Source organism: Pseudochaenichthys georgianus, chromosome 5, assembly GCF_902827115.2.
Source record: "Pseudochaenichthys georgianus chromosome 5, fPseGeo1.2, whole genome shotgun sequence".
Taxonomy (NCBI): Eukaryota; Metazoa; Chordata; class Actinopteri; order Perciformes; family Channichthyidae; genus Pseudochaenichthys; species Pseudochaenichthys georgianus.
The window spans coordinates 29,311,730-29,330,665 of NC_047507.1; the positions used below are offsets into that span (position 1 = coordinate 29,311,730).

Consider the following 18,936-nt stretch of genomic DNA (forward strand, 5'->3'; position numbering starts at 1 on the left):
TTTAACGATGGCCGAGTTTTTTTCCGTCAGCAAAATCTGTCTAGAATATAAGAAAAGTTATAGATAAAGGAATAATCTAGTGACGATAGAAGACTAAAAAAACGTTACACAAAGTTGTCTTTTTGTTGATTTATTGCAGTTGCTACAAGAGAAAACATGTTGACGGATGTCTTTGTCATCAAAGTTTGTCACTTCAATCATGCTAAATAATAATTATTTCTGATGACAAGATAACAATTGTAAATCAGTTATATTTCAAAATAATAAAATAAGTTAAACCATTACAATTCTGGTTATATTGTTTTGTAAAGTGCTGGTGAAACTAGCACTTTACATAACAATTTCACACACTTTTAATGTATTCTATGCAGTCAAACAAAACATTCCACACCCTTATCCAGAATATCTCAAAAGAGGAACAGCTGCATTGTCTCGATGCCATTCTATTCTGTGAAGAAAAAGCAGACAACAATAGTCATTATAAGAATAAACAAAACTGGGTTTTCTGAAACAATTGAAACTCTTGAGTTAAACCTTACCTCTCACAATAAGTTTCGTAGAACACTCTGCCTGTCCAAGTGAGTTGAGTGCAACAACTCTGTAATCGCCGCTGTCTATTGATCTTACTCTGAGAATGTAAATGGAGCACACACCGCATGAGTTGGTGATGTAGTAGTTTTTATCTGAGTTGATGCAGACGTCGTTCAGGTACCAGGCTACAGTGGGTCGAGGGCATCCTCTGACGGCACATGTCATGTAAAGTTGGTAGCCTTTAGGTGGTGTGTGGACTTTCAGAGGAACCAAGATAGATGGAGGCCTCTCAAAGCTGATCTCTGACGAAACAACTCCATATGAAGATATTGGAACTTGATGAGAAACATAAAAGAGGAAAATTGTTTCAGACTTTTGCTTGCATAACCCAAGTTTGAAATAAATAAACATGTAGGGTTTTTGCAATGTTCTTTCAGAGATTTCAGTGCTCCATTATTGTGAATATACTTTGGAAGTAAAAACAAGACTGTCTACAGCCATGCTAGCAACTTTAGTAGGTTTTTATTTAGTCTTATCTCAACAATATGCAATGAAATAGATTCATGACAATCCATCCAATATTCTGTAAATGTTTTGATCGATTGGCTGACTGACATGTCCTTGTTGGTGTAAAAGCTCTATACATCTATAACCACCACAATATATTGAATCTCTTTTAAACTGTTTGGCATGTTATTAGTGCACCAGAGCTGTTAGGAAGCATGTACAGTACTTAAACCACACTTTAGGCTATATGGGAACATACACTGTTGGAAGGGTGTGATTGTTCAGAAGTCTAGTTAGTTTTTGGTCGTTTTAGTAGTTAATGTATTCACATGTCCGATAATAAAGACGCACATTTTACAAACACACAGAAGCTAGAATATTCTTCTAGCATTGAAGTTAGCTAATGTGTTATGAAATCATGATTAAGCCAATCGTAAACAAACAAAAATCAATAATTAAGTTGGAAAAGATAATTATATTCTTATCTAGTGCAGAGAATGCAACATTTGTTAAGTAAAATACAACTTTTTACGATTACATTTACATTTTTCAAACCTTGTCAAACATCCTAAACTGGAACAGCTCGTAATACCCACCTCTGTTGCTGTTGGCACCCCATGTGGGAGACTCGGATGGATCTGAGAGTCCCATGTCATTCTTGGCGTAGACCCGGAAATGGTACTCTCTCCCAGGATAGATTTTGCTGGCTGTGTATGTGTTAGTGAAGAGGCGATCTGCTATATTCCGCCACACTCTGGTGTTAGAGTCGCGTTGAGACACCATGTAGTACAGGCGGTCGTCCAGCTCCTGGTCTGGAGATGGAGCCCATGAAATCATCACTTTTTCCTCGACTGTTTGCTCCAGCTCCACTGGCCCTGGAGACTTGGGTTCATCTAATAACAAAACATATAACAATCTGATTATTGGCTAAGAGAAGCCAAGATCAATTTCTCTAGGCTTATAATCTTCCTCGAGGCATTTCCTTTCCCCGTGGGTTTTTGTATAACATTTGCAATTGACCTCTGTTTTTAAATTAATCATATCCTATTACTGCATGTTACACAGTAAGAATTATGTTTCTCATTCTATTTAGAAGTTGTTCACAGTTAATTAGGGTTAGGCATTGATTTACTAATACATCAGTGTGTCATTGAGGTTTAATTGGCTAAACATTACTCAATGAATATTGTCGGGTGTCAATATTAATGAGGTTTTCCTCTGACCAGGGGAACGAAATGCAGGCAAATGAGACATGAATTCCTCATTAATAATAAAATAATAATAGATTTAATTTGTTAGCGCTTTTACAGGTGCTCAAAGACGCTTTACGGGCGGTGGTGGCGAAGTCCATAGGGACTTGGCTTGGCAACTGGAAGGTCACCAGTTCAAGTCCCGGAAAGACCAAGTGCTACCGAGGTGTCCCTGAGCAAGGCACCGTTCCCTACACGGCGCCGGCTAGGATGGGTCAAATGCAGAGAAACCGTTTCGTTACATAGTACCTGTATTACGTAATGACAATAAGTTGAATCTTCTTCTTTACATATATAGTGAAGAGAAAATAAAATAAAATAAAGGAACAACAAATAAATATATAGTTAAAGTTAAAGTCAAATAATACAAAAACAATCACACATTAAAAGCCAGATTGAAGAGGTGAGTTTTTGTAAGTTTTTGAAGGTGGTGAGGTCAGTGCAGTCTCTGATGGGTTGTGGGAGTGAGTTCCAGACGGAGGGGGCAGCGACGGAGAAGGCTCTGTCCCCCCACGTCCGGTGATTGATGTGGGTGTCATTAGAAGACATGAGACTTACATGCAGTTAATATCAGCACAAAAATAATAGCTATGAGTAGTTTCAGTACAAAAATGGACTGTGTCATTATTTGTCCTTACCTGTGACTCTAACCTCAATGTCAAATGAAGCTTCACCAACTGAGTTCTTGGCATGGATAGTGTAGGTGGCTGAATCTGAGCGCTTGGATGAGGGAATAACAAGCTGAGACATTCCCTCTGTATTGATGACACTAATCCACGGGGATATTGGCTCATCATTCCTCAACCAAGTGATCTGAGGTGGAGGTTCAGCCTGGAGATATCAATATTGGATACATTAGATAAAGTGTGAGACCTTCAATATGCAGTCACGTCACACTATAGTAAACTCATCACTCAAGAATATGACATTCTTGCAATGGTTTAAGGGGTTATTAAATGAGTGAAAAAAGATAGATTTAGGATTCACACCATGGAAGAAAGACGCTGTATACATACCAGCTTTTAGGCTTGTCCTTACCTCATAGCAAATGTTCACACGTACAGAGTTTCCTGCTCTGACAACAATGAAGTCCTCTGGGTCTTTAAAACAAGGTCTCACTGGAAGAAAACACATTAAACATGACATGCTGATGGAAACACACATTGTTCTGGATAGCAGAGTTAAATAATGAATAGACAGTTAACAACTTACTGTTGGGATTCTTTGCACACACCATTTCAGAGGGGGGACTTGCATCTCCTGCTCCTGACTCGTTGATCGCTGCAACCCTGAACTCATACTCTGCTCCCTCAGTAACATCTCTCACTGCATAGTTCACATCTGAAAACACAATTATAGCCGTGCAGGACACAATGAAATTAAGCACATTTTTATTCAATCAAAAACATAATCGTATGTTTGTCTGACCAACCTTCAATAGGTTCATTAACGGCATTCAGGGCAATCCACTGATTTGTATCCTTCTTTCGTTTCTCCAATTGGTAACCGATGATTGGTACTCCTCTGTCGTCCTCAGGAGGGGTCCAGGTCAACGTGATGCAGGTCTTGGTGGCACTCACCAGTGTGGGGGCACCGGGTGGACCGGAGAGAACTAAGGAATAACAAGAAGTCTAATTAATCAAGTGTTCATTATTAATAATTAAGAAGTAATTAAAGACATTGAATACATTAATGACATCCACATCACTAAAGGGCATTTACTTACTACATAGGGCAACGTTTACATCAATGCTACAATGTACAATGTACAGTGACAATGTAGTGCAACTATACAGAGGCATTTTCAGTTATTACACCCTGAGGGAGATTCACATGGTATTCGCTGAGGAATGCTAAATGAGACTTGTTTTTTCTTTTCTCACTCAATATTCCAGCCATAATGCTATCAGCCGTCTCCAGGGAGTCGCTGATGCCCTGTGGGTTTTCTGCGTAGATGCGGTAGTTGTATATCTTCCCATGAGTCACATTCCTATCTCTGAAGGAGGTCTTGTCAGCTAAGACATCGCCAAGTTTCATCCAGTGACTTTGTCCTTCCTGCTGACGCTCTATAAGATAGTTGGTGACAGGGGAGCAGCCATCGTCTTTGGGAGGGTTCCATTGAATCTCAATCATGGATGACGTGCTTTCAACGACTTCCACTGGACCCTCCGGTGGACCTGGTCGATCTGTGACAAAAAGATGGGGTAACATTTCAAATGTAATTATATAAAGTATAGTAATATGATGCTTATCCGAGGTAGCTATTTTCATCGATATCTTCAACGATGACATGTTTTTTATTTGACGCATGTCTGTCATTTTGAAAAAAGCACATGATGAAAGGCTTGCTCCTCGGTGCATTGGTCGCTTGCAGGATCGGTAAATACAATGTTTAGCGAGTCCTGCTGACTTCTGATCGATTTGTGTGAGAATTTTTCCGACTTTCAAACTTTATCTGAAGGGTCCCTGGTAATTCATAATCTACATTGTGAAAGATGAGCTCAATTGGTTTAGCTTTTGGAATACAATCTAAACGGCCATGAGAAGTTGTATATCTGAGGAAAAGGCACCAAAAAATATGTTTGTCAAATTATTCACATTTTCTATTTAGGTAAAGTGGCTGGTTTATTTTTAGTGTAAGCACAAGAATAAATGTAATGTACTTTATGTAGGTTTGAGAATAAAAGTCGAACCCACTTCAGACTTCAATATTTATTATCATCTTTTTTCTCCATGCCCTTATACATTCAAGTATATTTATTAAAATAAATCGTATCAGGGAATTATTATTAAGTGCTCTTAAATATGTTTTATAATCAATAAAGAATAAGAATGACAAAACAATACATTTAGACTGCATTTTTGACACAACGTAAGCCCTGATGATTAGTACGTTCACATTTGATGTGTTATGTGTTGGCTGTGAGTGTAGAGGCAAACGTTTACTGCAAATGTGATCTTGTTATCCGTCAGTATTTCTCACTTTTCTTGTTGGATCACTTTTTTTTCTTACCAAGCACAATAAGCCTAGATGTGGCCTCCACAGCCCCAAATGGGTTTTTGAGCTGGATCTTTATTTCCCCCGCGTCTGTCCGCAGGCAGTCTCTGAGCAGCAGCCGGCTGTGATTGGGCTCCCTCACGATCTTTACTCCTCCTCCGTCATTGAGCTCAGCGCCATCCTTGAACCAACTAACCACCAAACCCTCCTGGGGAGTCAAGGGCATCTTGAAGGCAGCGTTCTGCCCCACTCTTACGATCACAGGTTTGGAGAATTTGTGAAGGTCATCTGGGTCAAATTCAGGTACGACTATGAAGCACAAAGAATAATTCAGTTTACTCCACAGAAACTATTGTCGCAGTTACTATATGTTCTGCTACCGAGGGATATCATTTCTACCTCCAACAGTGACTTTTCCTTGTGTACTGACACTCCCTGTTTCAAAACGATAAAGTCCAGAGTCGTCCTCACTGCAGCTTCGAATCAACAGGTTGTGAGAGGTTCCAGCTTTGGTTATTTTGACCTCAGAACCTGAGTTTAACTAGCACATTAAAGGGGAAAAGGAAACTTTATTTGTTTGTGTTACATTATCAAATATGCAAAAATATCCCATAAAAGAATATTGTACTGCTTATAGTCCCAAACTACTTACTAATTACTAAGTCAGGGAACATATCAATCTCTATAGTTTTCATATTGTAAGTGTGTTGTTATCAATGGGCTCTACAGTACCTGCTCTCCATCTTTGAACCAGGAGCTGTCGCAGTCAATGTCGATCTTCACTGTTAAGTCAACCGGATTTCCACGAAGAACATAGACGTCAGACAGCGCGCAGATAATTACAGGCTCTGGGAAACATTGAAAATAAAGTTACTCTCCTCTGCTGCACGCAAATTAGTGTGCAGAAGCTTTCAGTTTACGATTACATATATACTGATAAAACTACACATTTACAATACAATAAATCAATTACCTACACATATGATTAAAATCCTTCCTTATTAATACACTTAAAATAAAAATAGGTTCTGTAAATGTTACGTCAAAATCAATTTCCTACAATAAATAAACTCATACTGTAGTTCTTAACACTAAGAAAAAAAGTGAGACACTTTTACAAAAGATGTCTTGACACATTCAAATAACCAACCTAGTGCAATGTTCAATTGTTATATTAGGGCAGTGGTTCTCAAACTGTCAGGCCCCCCCAACACAAATAGTCAGGGCTCAGTGGCGGCGCCAGAGATTTTCTTTTGGGGGTGCTGTGGGGTAAGCTTGACGTTTTCATAGAGGGTGCTCAAACATTTAGGGTTTCCCATTAATGTACCGGGTCGCTACAGTGGAATGTTCTACGGCAACAATCCCCACGCAAATACACAATGTACCCGCGACTGTCACAATGAAGGCTCGATAATCAGCTCACGGCATATAGGTGTAAGCAGGGGTAAAGTGCTATTTTTACAGGTGGTGTGTGGACCTCACATAGGGGGGTCCGGGGGCAAGCTCCCCCGGAAATATTTATTTTTAAATATTGAAGTTAAATGCATCAATCTGGTGCACTTGAGAGCAAAAATGAAGCGGATCTATGGATACATCTCTCAACATCCATATGAAACAGAACTGTAAACAGATTTACTTTTTCTTTATGGATATTTTACAAATCACCCTTTTAAACTTTATTCTTGTTTTACTGTCATATAGTATTTCATACCTGTTTTTCATTTATTCTCTTATTTGTGTATAACTATAATGATCATATACACGTGTGCCTCGGAAATAATTGTTTACATTAATGGTGACCAAAACGTTTGAGACCCACTGAGATAACACTGAGAGAGTCCTTTAGCTCACTGAGTCTCTCAGTCTGACAGAAGAGGACTCTCCTCCACTTTGTTGTTGAAAAAACTCTTAATATCCGTTAGCGTAGCTCGCTAGCACCAGAAGCTAACAACAACGATCTCCAGTACCGGTGCGCTCTCTCTCTCGCGCACACAAAATGGCTCGTTCCACACACACACACACCACACACACACACACACACACACACAACACACACACACACACACACACACACACACACACACAGCACACACACACACCACACACACACCACCACACACACACACACACCACACACACACCACACACACAACACACACACACACACAGAGTCGAGCTTTAATTGAAACACAGAGACCCAGACGTACTGTATCATATTATTTTCGAATCAATAATTTTTCAAATTCAAATATAACCATTTTTCCTCCTGGTCTCCTCGCGCCCCCCATGGCATGCCTCTGCGCCACCCAGGGGGGGCGCACCCCCCACTTTGAGAACCACTGCATTAGGGTGATCTGGTTAGAACATGTATGATAAACAAGACACACATCAAAAGCAAACATGATTACAAGCAGCAAACTGTGAAAGCTTTGTTAACAGAATAACAGTGAGCACACAAGACTTTTTAAGAAGACATCTAAATTAGGTATAAGTATTATATATATATATATATATATATATATATATATTAAAAAATCCATATGTTATTTATTATTTCATTCCCTCTCAGTTCTAATATTGCAGTCTAAATTAGAGTAAAACATGTAAATTCACACAACCAAGATGTTAAAGAGAATACAATACATTGATTAGATATAAATGTGTTAACTTTGAAACTATATTTTGTTACTAGTGCAAACCATAATTCTTCTGCATGACTTAATGCAAACAATTAGTTTTTTTTTTTTTTTTAAATGTGTTACTTTTGTTCTTTCAGTATTCATTGTCTGGCAATACCAGCTCCTGCATCTGCGAGTGGTGGGTCAAGTCTTTTATCGGCAATGTCTTCTTCAGCTGAGCGGCATAACAATAATAAACATTAGTATGTCTATTAAACTCAATTTTAAAAAATGACTCCTTCAAATTTGATTATACTCGACTGTGTCTCTCTTACCACTTCCAGAGTCTCCAGCTGGGGCTGGTGATGTTTTGTCTGAATGACCTATCATCGATCACAGACATTAAAACATTGTATCCAACATTTGAGACATTTATTAATTAATTTCATTTAGACACATAAGCTTGTTATGTTTTAGGGTCATAGTCTTTAGAATATTTTAGTGCATTTTCGACAGATCATTTACACTTACTCTTCTTTTCCGCCAGCATGCCATAGTATAAACATTTGCACGCTTGTTAAAATAATAAATTAGTCTTTTTAATACATATGTTAATATCTTCTTACAGTATTCACTATCTGACATACCAACTCCCACATCCTCTACTGGATCGAGTCTTTCAGCGCAAGTGGCTTTTTCAGCTGTGCATCCTGACAGCAATAACATTAGTAAGTCAATTTAACTTGATATAGTAAATTATTGATTATTTTTGATCGACTGTTGTCTCTCTTACCACTTGCCGACTCTCCAGCTGGTGCTGGTGATGTTTTGACAGAATGAGCTAAAGAACATTTGAGATTTGTATCTTTTAATTTGTGTTCATGAATGTTGTAACACAGGAAACTTTCTACAAATCTCGTACAGTCATAATTACTCCTTACCATATTGCAAAGCATGCCCCTGTGGCAAACTCTATTCAATGTTTTTGTAATTACAGCAGCCCATAGGGTTGTGGAACTGGCTGATTCTAGGATATGCTCCTTTGAAAATTGTCCTTTTATAGTTTTCAAACAGTGTTGTGGGCTTGAGAGAGAGGGGTTGATTTTTGATCCATTTCAAGTAGTTACATTTTTTCATGTTTTATTGTGTCGCAGAGACCTTACTTTTGAATGTAAATATCATGTCTGTATGAATAACTTTCAACAGGTCTGCACATACACAGGCACTAAAGTAATAATAGCATTAACATAAGAACAAACATAAAGACCGATCAGCTACAGTATCACTAACAATATTGAGTTACTTAATACAAAAATACAAAATAAAGCGTGCTTTAAAAACTAGAAAAAAAAGAAAAGAAATTGAGCCAAAACATCCGTAAGCTACAGTGTGGTATGGTTGCTAAAGGGAAAACTGTTGAATCATATCTCATAAAGTGAATGGATGCAAGCTTTAGAAAGCAAGTTGTAACGAGGTATACCAAATCTGCATCTATTCATCCGTGTTGCAGTATTTAGGTCATTTAAGCATTTCTCAGCATACTAAAGACCACAGTATACAGCTATGTATAAACAAGACATGCTTAGCATATTGGCAGTTCATCTAAATGAGCTAAATACAATCAGGCAAAACCTGACCTTAAGGAGACAGACAATCACATAATGAGCAGACAACACAACAGATAAATAAAATAAAACATTACAGTGACCTCAGCAACGGAGTAAACAACTTTGTGAAACAGATTTTATATGTCGAAGTATATCAGGATAAGAACCCTTTTACTGAAGTTTTGTATTTGAAAATGCCATAAATGTTCATATTGCATGCAGGGGTTGTCACAGACATTCAGGTTTCTTACCAGGTGTTACTTCCTCTACCACGGGTGGATCTGGTTCCTTCACGATTTCTATCAACCATCAAAACTAGTTAGTGGTTGCCATATCAACAAATGATGATCACAGCAAGTGTTATATGCAAATGGCTACAGCAAATGCACCCATTATTGTAATTCCCTGAGACCATTTCAACTTCTCAAATGATTTCAACTAAATTAAATACAAATGCTGTTGCTGCCAAAGGTACCATTTTGTGAAGTAAAGATGTTGCAATTAATGGAGATGAAAAATAAATAATGAAAAGGAAACACACAGAGACTAAGCCTACAATTCAAGATTTCTAACATGGCTTCCATGTTTGTGAATTCAACACTAGTTTCCATAAACCTTGTGGTCAGCTTTCTTACCCGGCTCAGGGTCTTTGGGTGCCTCAGGTTCAGGCTCTGGTTCTGGTGCAGGTGGAGGTGCAGGTGCAGGTGGAGGTGCAGCTGCAGGTGGAGGTGCAGGTGCAGGTGGAGGTGCAGCTGCAGCAGCTTTAATCTGTTCTTTTATTTCCTCTCTGTCATTTACTAATTTCGTCTTCTGCTCTTCGGCTAACTTCTTCAGGTCCATCCCTGATCCTCCAGCCTTTGTTGTTTTCCTTACTGATTTTTTTCCCTTTTGAGCATCTTTATCGGCTGAATTCAAAAATAAATAATATAGATCTGCTGTTAGTTTGACCTTAAAATGCCATAATATGATATGAAAAGCAGTAATAGACAGGATACATCAGGCATCTTATTCATTGTTGTTATTATTCCACTAAAAACTATTAGCGTTATTCAGTATTATGAAGAGTTTGGTGAAGTATAATACCTTACCTTCAACAACAAGCCAGGCATTGCAAGACTTGATTCCCGCGCAGACTGAATAAATTCCTTTGTCTACAATCATGCAGTCTTTGACCACCAGTGTGTGAATGAGCTTGTCATCTGAAACCAGGATATCATATTTATCCCCCTGTTCCAGTGTCAAATTCTTGCCAAACCACAATGTCTTGGAGAAGGGATTTGACAGGACACACTCGAAAACAGCATCTTGTCTCTCTACTGCCTTCACTTCCTGAATTTTCACCAAGAAATCCACCATGGGGACTGAAAAACAAGAAGCCAAGTACTTACGTTAAATCTGCCTTATTAAAAAGTTTAAATCGTGGCTGTTTCAAGGGAAACATCAAACACAGTTGTCTTCCTTTGTTTTAATTAGGGATACAAATTTGTTGGGTGTGAAACTGTTACTTACTTTTAAAATCTGTGGAAAACATATTCACCCCCTCTACATCCAACTGGTACAGTCCAGCATCGTCTGGCAAAAGGTCCTTCATGCTGAAAATAAACTTTCTCCCCACTTGTTTAAGGGTGTGCTTCATCTGTTCTCCCATGTCCTTTGTATAAGGAATCATTACACCATCCTGCGGGGCAAATAGACGATTCACATAATATCCTTTTGGAATGCTTTAAAAAGAGTTGTGCTTGATAACGTATTTTTGTAGGCTGACCCGGAAGTTAGCACAAGGCAAAAACTAGCACCGGCCAAAATGCAAGGCGATTCTTCCATAGGATTTGGAAAATTGCAGAAAATAAGATCCATGGCAAACACAAGTTTATCATACTTACACGTTTTGTACAGCATATTAACACCACTGCCGATATTTCAATTGTAAATGCAATCGCCGCAGTAAAAAGCTCACGTAGGCTATGAACAAGACTTCACTGCAACACCACTAAGCTTAAGGCTTAAGGCTGACTCGCTGTCATGGCGTTAAGTAGTCTCATTTAGGAACTTGTTAGCAACAGCCGTGTTTTCAAGTCACATAAAAGCTCCCACCATTCACAAATGGTGTATTTACTGACGCAGTTTATGTCGTATAACAAAACGTGAAAATCTCATTTAAGGTTTTAGCAAACTCTTCCAAAAGAATGTTGAATTTGAGACCGGAAGTGGTAACATGCTAACTTATTTCCAGTTGTTAGGACTCTTTCGAGCACCACTCTATTGTGTCTGTAAAACATAGCCGTAAGAAATGCCCCTTTTTGACTTGCATCATAGGACTTCATCAACAGCCATAAGCTTTACTATATACATATTCCTGTGCTGTAAATATCCTAGCAAGAAATAGTTTACCGTCAGATTTGCCCAATGATGTTGGTCCATCTGTTTAATCATCGATGACTTATTACAGCAACATATTTTATTCATCTTTACAAGTTTTTGCCAGATTGCAGTTAAATTAATTAATTAATAATTGAATGAATAATTCCTTAATTCCTTTACAGTATAGCTTCTAGGATTCATAGATTTGCTGTGAGAGTTTGAATTTGTTTACACACTAACCTTGTATATGAATACGGAGCTCCTTGGATCAATAAGGTCCATATCTATCTCAAAGGATGCAGAAGATGCTGAACTGAACTGCATTGGTTTCAGGTTGGACAAGCTTTTGACGAACTGGAACAAAAACAAAATAAAAAATTAACATGGTTACAGAATTGCTTCACATGCAATTGTGTAATGTAACTACACAGCTTCAAACTCCTTGATCAGAAAAAAAGTAAATAACACCAAAACAAACCTCAGCTTGTTCTTCCTCCCTTTCTTTCTTAATTTCATTAAGCTTCTTGAGCATCCAGCGAAAGTCAGTTATTCCAAACTCTGCACAAATCTGCTCATAGTCCTTCTTCTTAGCGCTAAGTAAAAGCTCCCAAAATTTAGGATCGATCTCCCCATCTTTTCTCTCGGGTTGTTCAGATTTCGGAAGGACCTTACTGGAAATTAAAATTAGGGGGGCATTTAGTTAAAAAAACTCTACTGTACACAGAAGACCGATAACACACGTCATACAACCTTTTCCTTTTGAGTACAGTCTTAAAATTCCCATTGATGGCCTCAGCTGCTGGTTTCTGGCCAGCGTTCTTATTGAAACCAACTGAGAGCAGGAAAGAGGGTGATCACGTTATTAATACAATCATATAATTAATAAGTCATTATACTACTGGAACTGCAGGGCGATACATTACACTCAAGGGTATAAAGTAATGAACTGTCCAAATTGAGTTCCAAGTGTACTCAATTTGTAGTACACTAAATATAATCCCGGTGTAATTTTCCAGAATGAATGACTCTCACATACTACTTGATACACTATGATGAAAGCAGGCAGTACTTACCTGCAATCACATTCAGGACAACTGTGACCACGGCTTGACCAAATTCATTTTTAGCAAAGCATTTATAGGTATCAGCCTGATCCGGCATAACATTTGGCATCTGGAAGATATAAGACATGCTTCAAATAAAAGACCCTTTAGGGGAAATGTGTATTATACTGTAAAGTGATTACCATTCTGTTTGTCTTTTGTTATGTAACCAAAAAGAAATCGGAGCAAACCAAATATCCATTGATAATGCATTTTGGTTTTGGTTTCCTGGATCCTTTTTGGTAGATTTTTCAATCATTTATCCAAATCTATCCTATGCTTTTATAGTTTGTGCTCACACATCACGTCATGTCAGACTTTCACAGCTACTGTATGTCAAATGGAATTATTTTTTTTACCAAACCGTCCTTCGCTGATTTGCAGAATCCAATTAATAGGGCTATACATAGATATGTTTCCCTTTGTGAGAACGTGAGCATGACAGACTAATGACGGTGAACAATAAAAGGCTTTGCACACTGCTTGATTTGTAGATGGCCTCCTGATGCGTCGCCGCATGCCTTTTATTATACATTTCAATCTCAATCAGCAGTCAGTTGAAAGGTCCTCTGTTTTTTTTTTTTTAATGAAACATATATTTTTCAGTGTGCTCCTCAGTGAAATCACCTTATTATAGAACAAGTAATTGGCCAAGCAAACGGATGGGTCAGAAGACTGGATGGCACTGACATGATCAAATAGCTTCCTCTTTTTCCCCTCTCTTCCTCTCTTTCTATTCATCTATTTTTCATTTGCTATTTTTAACGCCCCTCTTACATCTGTATTTTGCTGTATACAGTAGTATTCCTGCAATTTGAAAACCCATTTTACTTGCCTCAAATGTATGGTCATTAGTATTGGGGTCGTATTTAGTTTGATATCTTGCTGTGTCAGACACATCTCCATTGTTTCTGCTCCATGTTACTGTCGGCTGTGGGTCTCCAGTGACAATTGCTTTAAAATATGCAAATTTGCCTGGAAAAAAAGACAAACAAGGTTGAATCATAAAATAAATTATACATCTGCAAATATACAGATGCAACAGTCTCAGATCTAATTCATGTACAGATTCAGGAAAATTCCCCTCCTTATATTTTGAGATATACATTTTTAATATAATTATTGTACTATCAGTCCTACCCTCTTGGATGGTCAAAGCAATTGGTTTGCGGGTGAAGTCTGGATGGGTCTTTCCCTCTGGCAGCTCCTCGATATACTGTGTTATCATCACCCCGGGGACTGTAGATTTTTTCTTGATCGCCACTGTCAGATTTGCAAAATGAAATGTCAGTGACAACGCATTTGACTCTCAAAAAGGGAACAGAATGAAAAACGTAATCATATCCAACCTTCACAATCTATTGTTGTTTTGTAATGAAATCATCACCCTTTTTCCAAACATGCTGAAGCCCATTCTAATACATTATGTATTAGAATTATGTTACTCGCTTTATCAGTTTATCATTCAGAGATATACGTGCGTTGCTCTGGTGTATATACTTTAATGTTCAATACATTTACATTTCAATAACTTTATCCTGTCATCCGTGAATCCATGCCTAAAATTCAACCTGAGAACAGATATGTAGTGATGCACCGACATATCTACGCGTTCATGTGAACGCATGTACGGTTTATAAATAACCGATTGTATATCAGTTCTTCATGCCTTCATGAGCAGTCTGGGGGGGAACAGATAGCTGACAGCTTCACTGTTGTCTCCTAACCTACCTTCTCTATTAAAATCTGCATCAGGATCTGATAAGGCAAAAGTTAAAGAGCATATACATCACATGTCAGAATGGAAATAACTTTCTATTATGGATAACACTCAAACTCAAAGGTTACAAAGTTATACAATGGGATGTGTGTGCTGTTACTTATCAATGCACAACAACAAATATGATACATATCTGGTTCACAGGTGCACTGGATTAGTAACCCTGTAGAGTTACTTTGCTCCTCCAGTGTACATAGTGTTATGATCAGTCTGTATATCTAACTACTTTACTGTAAGACCTTCATATACTCTTGAAGAGTCTAAATATAGTTGCTAATGGACACATTGCAGCCTTAACGATTGTCTGAATAAAGTCTGTGATTGGAGTAGAATCACAGGGAAAGGCTCCTGAAGTCTTTATGACTGAGATGTAGCCTTTAAATCAAATCAAACGTTATTTTTAAAGTATCTTTCACTCACAAAGGGTGACAGAAAGTGCTTCACAAACCAAAACCAAAAGAGAAGAATTAAATAAAAAATAAATACTACCCAAACCTCCAAGGTATGTAAGACATAACTTTAAGCCCTGCAAATAGGAAGTAACTTACGTTTCGAGACATCATACAGACATAGGACCAGTACTCGAGTTGAGGGGGGATGGCATCCCCCCTGAAATAAAAACGGTCAAAATCATCCCCCTTCTAAAACTACCATTCCCCCTTTCCATCCCTTAAGTCATTTGATCAATAAACGGGGCACTGGTATTACTCTATTTCAACATTAATTTTGCGCATTTTGAGTAAAATACTGTGGGCGAGGGAGCAAACACACACGCAATGACATGTTTACCAAGTCACTGACGCTCTGCTAGGCGAGTGCCCTAGAGGGCGCCAGAGCGCTGTGATGCGCCTGTTTGATCGATGCCAGAAGCGCAGGTAACGGTCATCACAAAGGCAAAGCAACCAGGAGGACAACGCGATCTGAGGGACTTCATATTTAAAAATACTAAAAATAACATTTCAGGTAAGTCAAGAGTCATTCATCTTAGTAATTACTCATTACTTTACTCACCAAAGGTGGAATCTATGGGCATATTAGCAGCAATAACAACTTAGTTTGGAGTTTAGCTACGTTTTTCTCTCGTGTTAGCTAGCTGGTGAGACTCAAAACTGTTGATGAAATGATACCACCAGCACCAGAAGAGCTGAAAACCCTCCTTCAAGCAGTGAACACTTTGGTCATCTCCACAGCTGAGTGTGAACGTGGGTTTAGTCAGATGAACATTTTAATCACAACTAGAAGCTCCCTAGAGGTAAAAAGCATGTCAGCCTTGCTTTTCATCAAGTGTTGGCCCTCCACTGAAGAAGTTCAGACCAGAGGTATATGTCAAGACTTGGCTTCAAAGCCATTGCTTAGCTAACAATCCGAAAGCAAGAGCCAGAAAAATTGAGACCAAAAAACATGATTATGAAAATCTTTGGAAACTTCTATGAGATGGGAGAGAGTGGAGTGGCAGCCATTGACAACATTGGTCCTATTTTGTATTATCTTTATAATCTTTTAATATATTTTCATATTTTGTAAACAATTTCAATTTGCACTTAATGCCCTGTTAAAAAAAGTAACATTGGGAATGTTAACATAAAATATTTCTATTTGAACTGCAATAAAATGATGACGGATACATTTTTTTCCTAAATTTTTTCACAAAGTGTTTAATTTACATAATGATTTAATGAATAACGATACAAATGTAACCCTTTAGATACCAGTAACTGCTTTTTTTTAAAAATACACTATAAAACTATTTTGACTTTATTATTAGTATAATCAGCTGATCCATCTGAATAATAAATGAGGGACTGTTAACCTACAAGATGTGTACCATAGACTTCCATTATAACCACATTTTTGTATCCCCTCCCCCCCTTTAAATTAAAGTGAAAAAAAGATTTTGCACTAATTGTCCTCTGCATTTGACCCTAAATGTTAGTGGTGCCATGGCAGCCCGGGGACCGACTCTAATTCTGAGGTGCCTTGGTCAAGAGCAATGAAAGGAGTATCTGAACATCCATAACATGCATGTTGTTTTAGGAGTATAATACTTATCTTTATGCTGGTTGGTCTCCCATCCTCTGCGGGTTATCAGCACAAATTATGTCCCCATATGATAACATCCACCATCCCCCCTGATTTTTTTTACAACTTGAGTACTGCATAGGACATAAGCAAACAGTGTGAACCTTTCTTAGATGTATTAGTAGATCTCCTCGCCAACCTCATTCTATCAGTTCTGTTAGACTCTGATCTGGGAATATGTCATTTAATTACTTTGTCGAGAATGTTGGAAATCAATCTCACCGCTGTGCTTCTAATTGATCATCACCAGAGTTACTAGGAAAAGAATAAAGTACATTTGATTGGAAACGTTTCTCTTGTATAATATGTGATGCATACCTTGGCCAGTGGCCGACACATCCGTCACTTTAGATCTTTTGAACATCTTGAGTCCTTTGGTTCCTCGAGAGATTCAGCAAGACTTTCTCAACTGCAATAGATAATAGAAGCGATTAAAGTCAATGTGGCTCGTCTCATTGACAACATCACAATTAATAATTGACTGGTAGCTTCCTGGAGTTATTTTCCTTTAAAGTTGTTGTTGTTGTTGTTGTTGTTGTTGTTGTTGTTGTTGGAAGAGAGTGTATTTGTTTAGGTATTCAGCTTCAGCAGCAGAAGCCCTGCCTGGCAGTCACAATTTATGTCAAGAAATATTCTTTGACGTTGAATAACTCTAGACTTTGTGAGGTTTGACTTACACTGATTCCTTAGTGGGTCATCTTATGCATAATAATTCAGTGTTTGGCTGAATTTGCAAATGTACTCTTCCAGTTCTTAGTCGGGATATTGGGGATATAATAGAGACATTTCAAATTCCTTTGAGTTATACTTGGATTAGTTACATTTTATTTAGTTTTTTTTTTGTTAATTGTTAAGATAAGCAACAACCTGGAGAGACTTATAAGGAAAACGCATACATTCAATAAAGTTAAGAATGTAACAGCTTCTCTAAAACAGGAATTAAGATTATGAATTAAACGGGGAAGCACATGTTTAACCTTTGTTTTTATTGCACTGGCTAACATTTAGCTTTGGCCTTCATTCATCTGCAGACTCAGACTACAGTAAAATACTCAAAACATGATCATCTGTGGCCGCACGCCATGCAGCTGCTTTTTCAATGCTGTGTTATCAAATTTCCCAACATTTAAATCCTCTTTAAATTTGACTGGAGTCTAGTATTTCTTCAACATTGTGATTTGTAATTTCTTACCAGGCTTTAAATGGATACTTCTGATTTGTTTTCAGTCAGCGTATAACTAGTCTGTCTTTCTTGATGTAAACTTGGGCTGTAAACTGTTCTTTTCACGGTGTACATTATTTGTATAATAAAAATATAGAATAGTTTTAATTAAGCATTGCTTCACTTCCTGAGTAATTTCTTCTTTTTCTGCCAAAATGCAAAACTATAGGAAAAGTCACAGTTAATACAATCCAAAATTCCTCTTTAACTTTTCTTCATGTCATTTCTGATGTCATTTTAAACGGCAGCATGAGGGAGTGATGTTCAAGGATGACTTGTTTATTAATTCATTATTTTTTATGATCCGTCAGATCCAGTCGCAGCAGGGATCTCTACTAGGACATAGCAATCTTTACTACCACCCACATGGATGCTAAAGGTAGGATGACACATGTCACTTCACTAAAATAGACTGATGGAACATTAATTGTGAAGGAGTCAGTGGAGTGTTTTCTGTTGGTTACCGTTTCTGGTTCAAACATTTTAAGAAAATTAGCGTTACATAATTATGTTCTATGAACAAGGAATAGTATCCTTTAGTACATCAACATTTTTTAAAAACCTTAAAGGTGGGGTAGGTAATTTTAGAGAAACCAGCTCGAGTGCCCTAGAATATGAAAATACACAGACGGAAGAAATCTGCTACTTCCTCACAGAGCCCCTCCTCCAACACACAAGAACGTGCACATGACCAATGAGGGCACGAGGTAAGTTTGTGCACAGATGGAAGGCTGACAGGCAGGTAGGCCATCCAGTTATTTTAGCCGGGCCGACTAAAATGATTGATCGTGCTTTTTACAGTACTACGGCTTCCCTCTAAGGATAGAGGGTGTCGTTTTTCTCATACTGATATTCTGAACAATCTGTGTTGTTGTATTTG

At 38.0% G+C, this 18,936-nt stretch overlaps 1 protein-coding gene across 1 annotated transcript; it reads right to left on the reverse strand.

Annotated features, from left to right (window-relative positions):
• Positions 1 to 232: 232 nt before the first annotated feature.
• On the reverse strand, positions 233 to 17,198 carry LOC117447220 (immunoglobulin-like and fibronectin type III domain-containing protein 1). The gene is made up of 22 exons (XM_034083902.1): positions 17,153 to 17,198; positions 14,116 to 14,238; positions 13,811 to 13,950; positions 12,946 to 13,045; positions 12,623 to 12,704; positions 12,351 to 12,543; positions 12,113 to 12,226; positions 11,021 to 11,189; positions 10,600 to 10,872; positions 10,147 to 10,416; positions 9,763 to 9,810; positions 6,019 to 6,134; positions 5,686 to 5,827; positions 5,302 to 5,595; positions 4,172 to 4,474; positions 3,721 to 3,900; positions 3,501 to 3,629; positions 3,327 to 3,406; positions 2,927 to 3,119; positions 1,635 to 1,931; positions 540 to 866; positions 233 to 448 (listed from the first exon to the last, which is right to left on the reverse strand). Exons 1-22 carry the CDS (start codon positions 17,196 to 17,198, stop codon positions 444 to 446), a joined length of 3,624 nt encoding a protein of 1,207 aa, XP_033939793.1. The 3' UTR covers positions 233 to 443.
• Between the last annotated feature and the right edge of the window lie 1,738 nt (positions 17,199 to 18,936).

Excerpts from the sequence above, each read along its gene's own strand:
- LOC117447220 (XM_034083902.1), bottom strand. The coding sequence starts at position 17,198 with ATGTTCAAAAGATCTAAAGTGACGGATGTGTCGGCCACTGGCCAAG. Across the intron at positions 12,705-12,945 it reads TGTCCTGAATGTGATTGCAG|TTGGTTTCAATAAGAACGCT; the intron begins GTAAGTACTGCC and ends TCCTGCTCTCAG. Across the intron at positions 11,190-12,112 it reads GCTCCGTATTCATATACAAG|GATGGTGTAATGATTCCTTA; the intron begins GTTAGTGTGTAA and ends TTTGCCCCGCAG.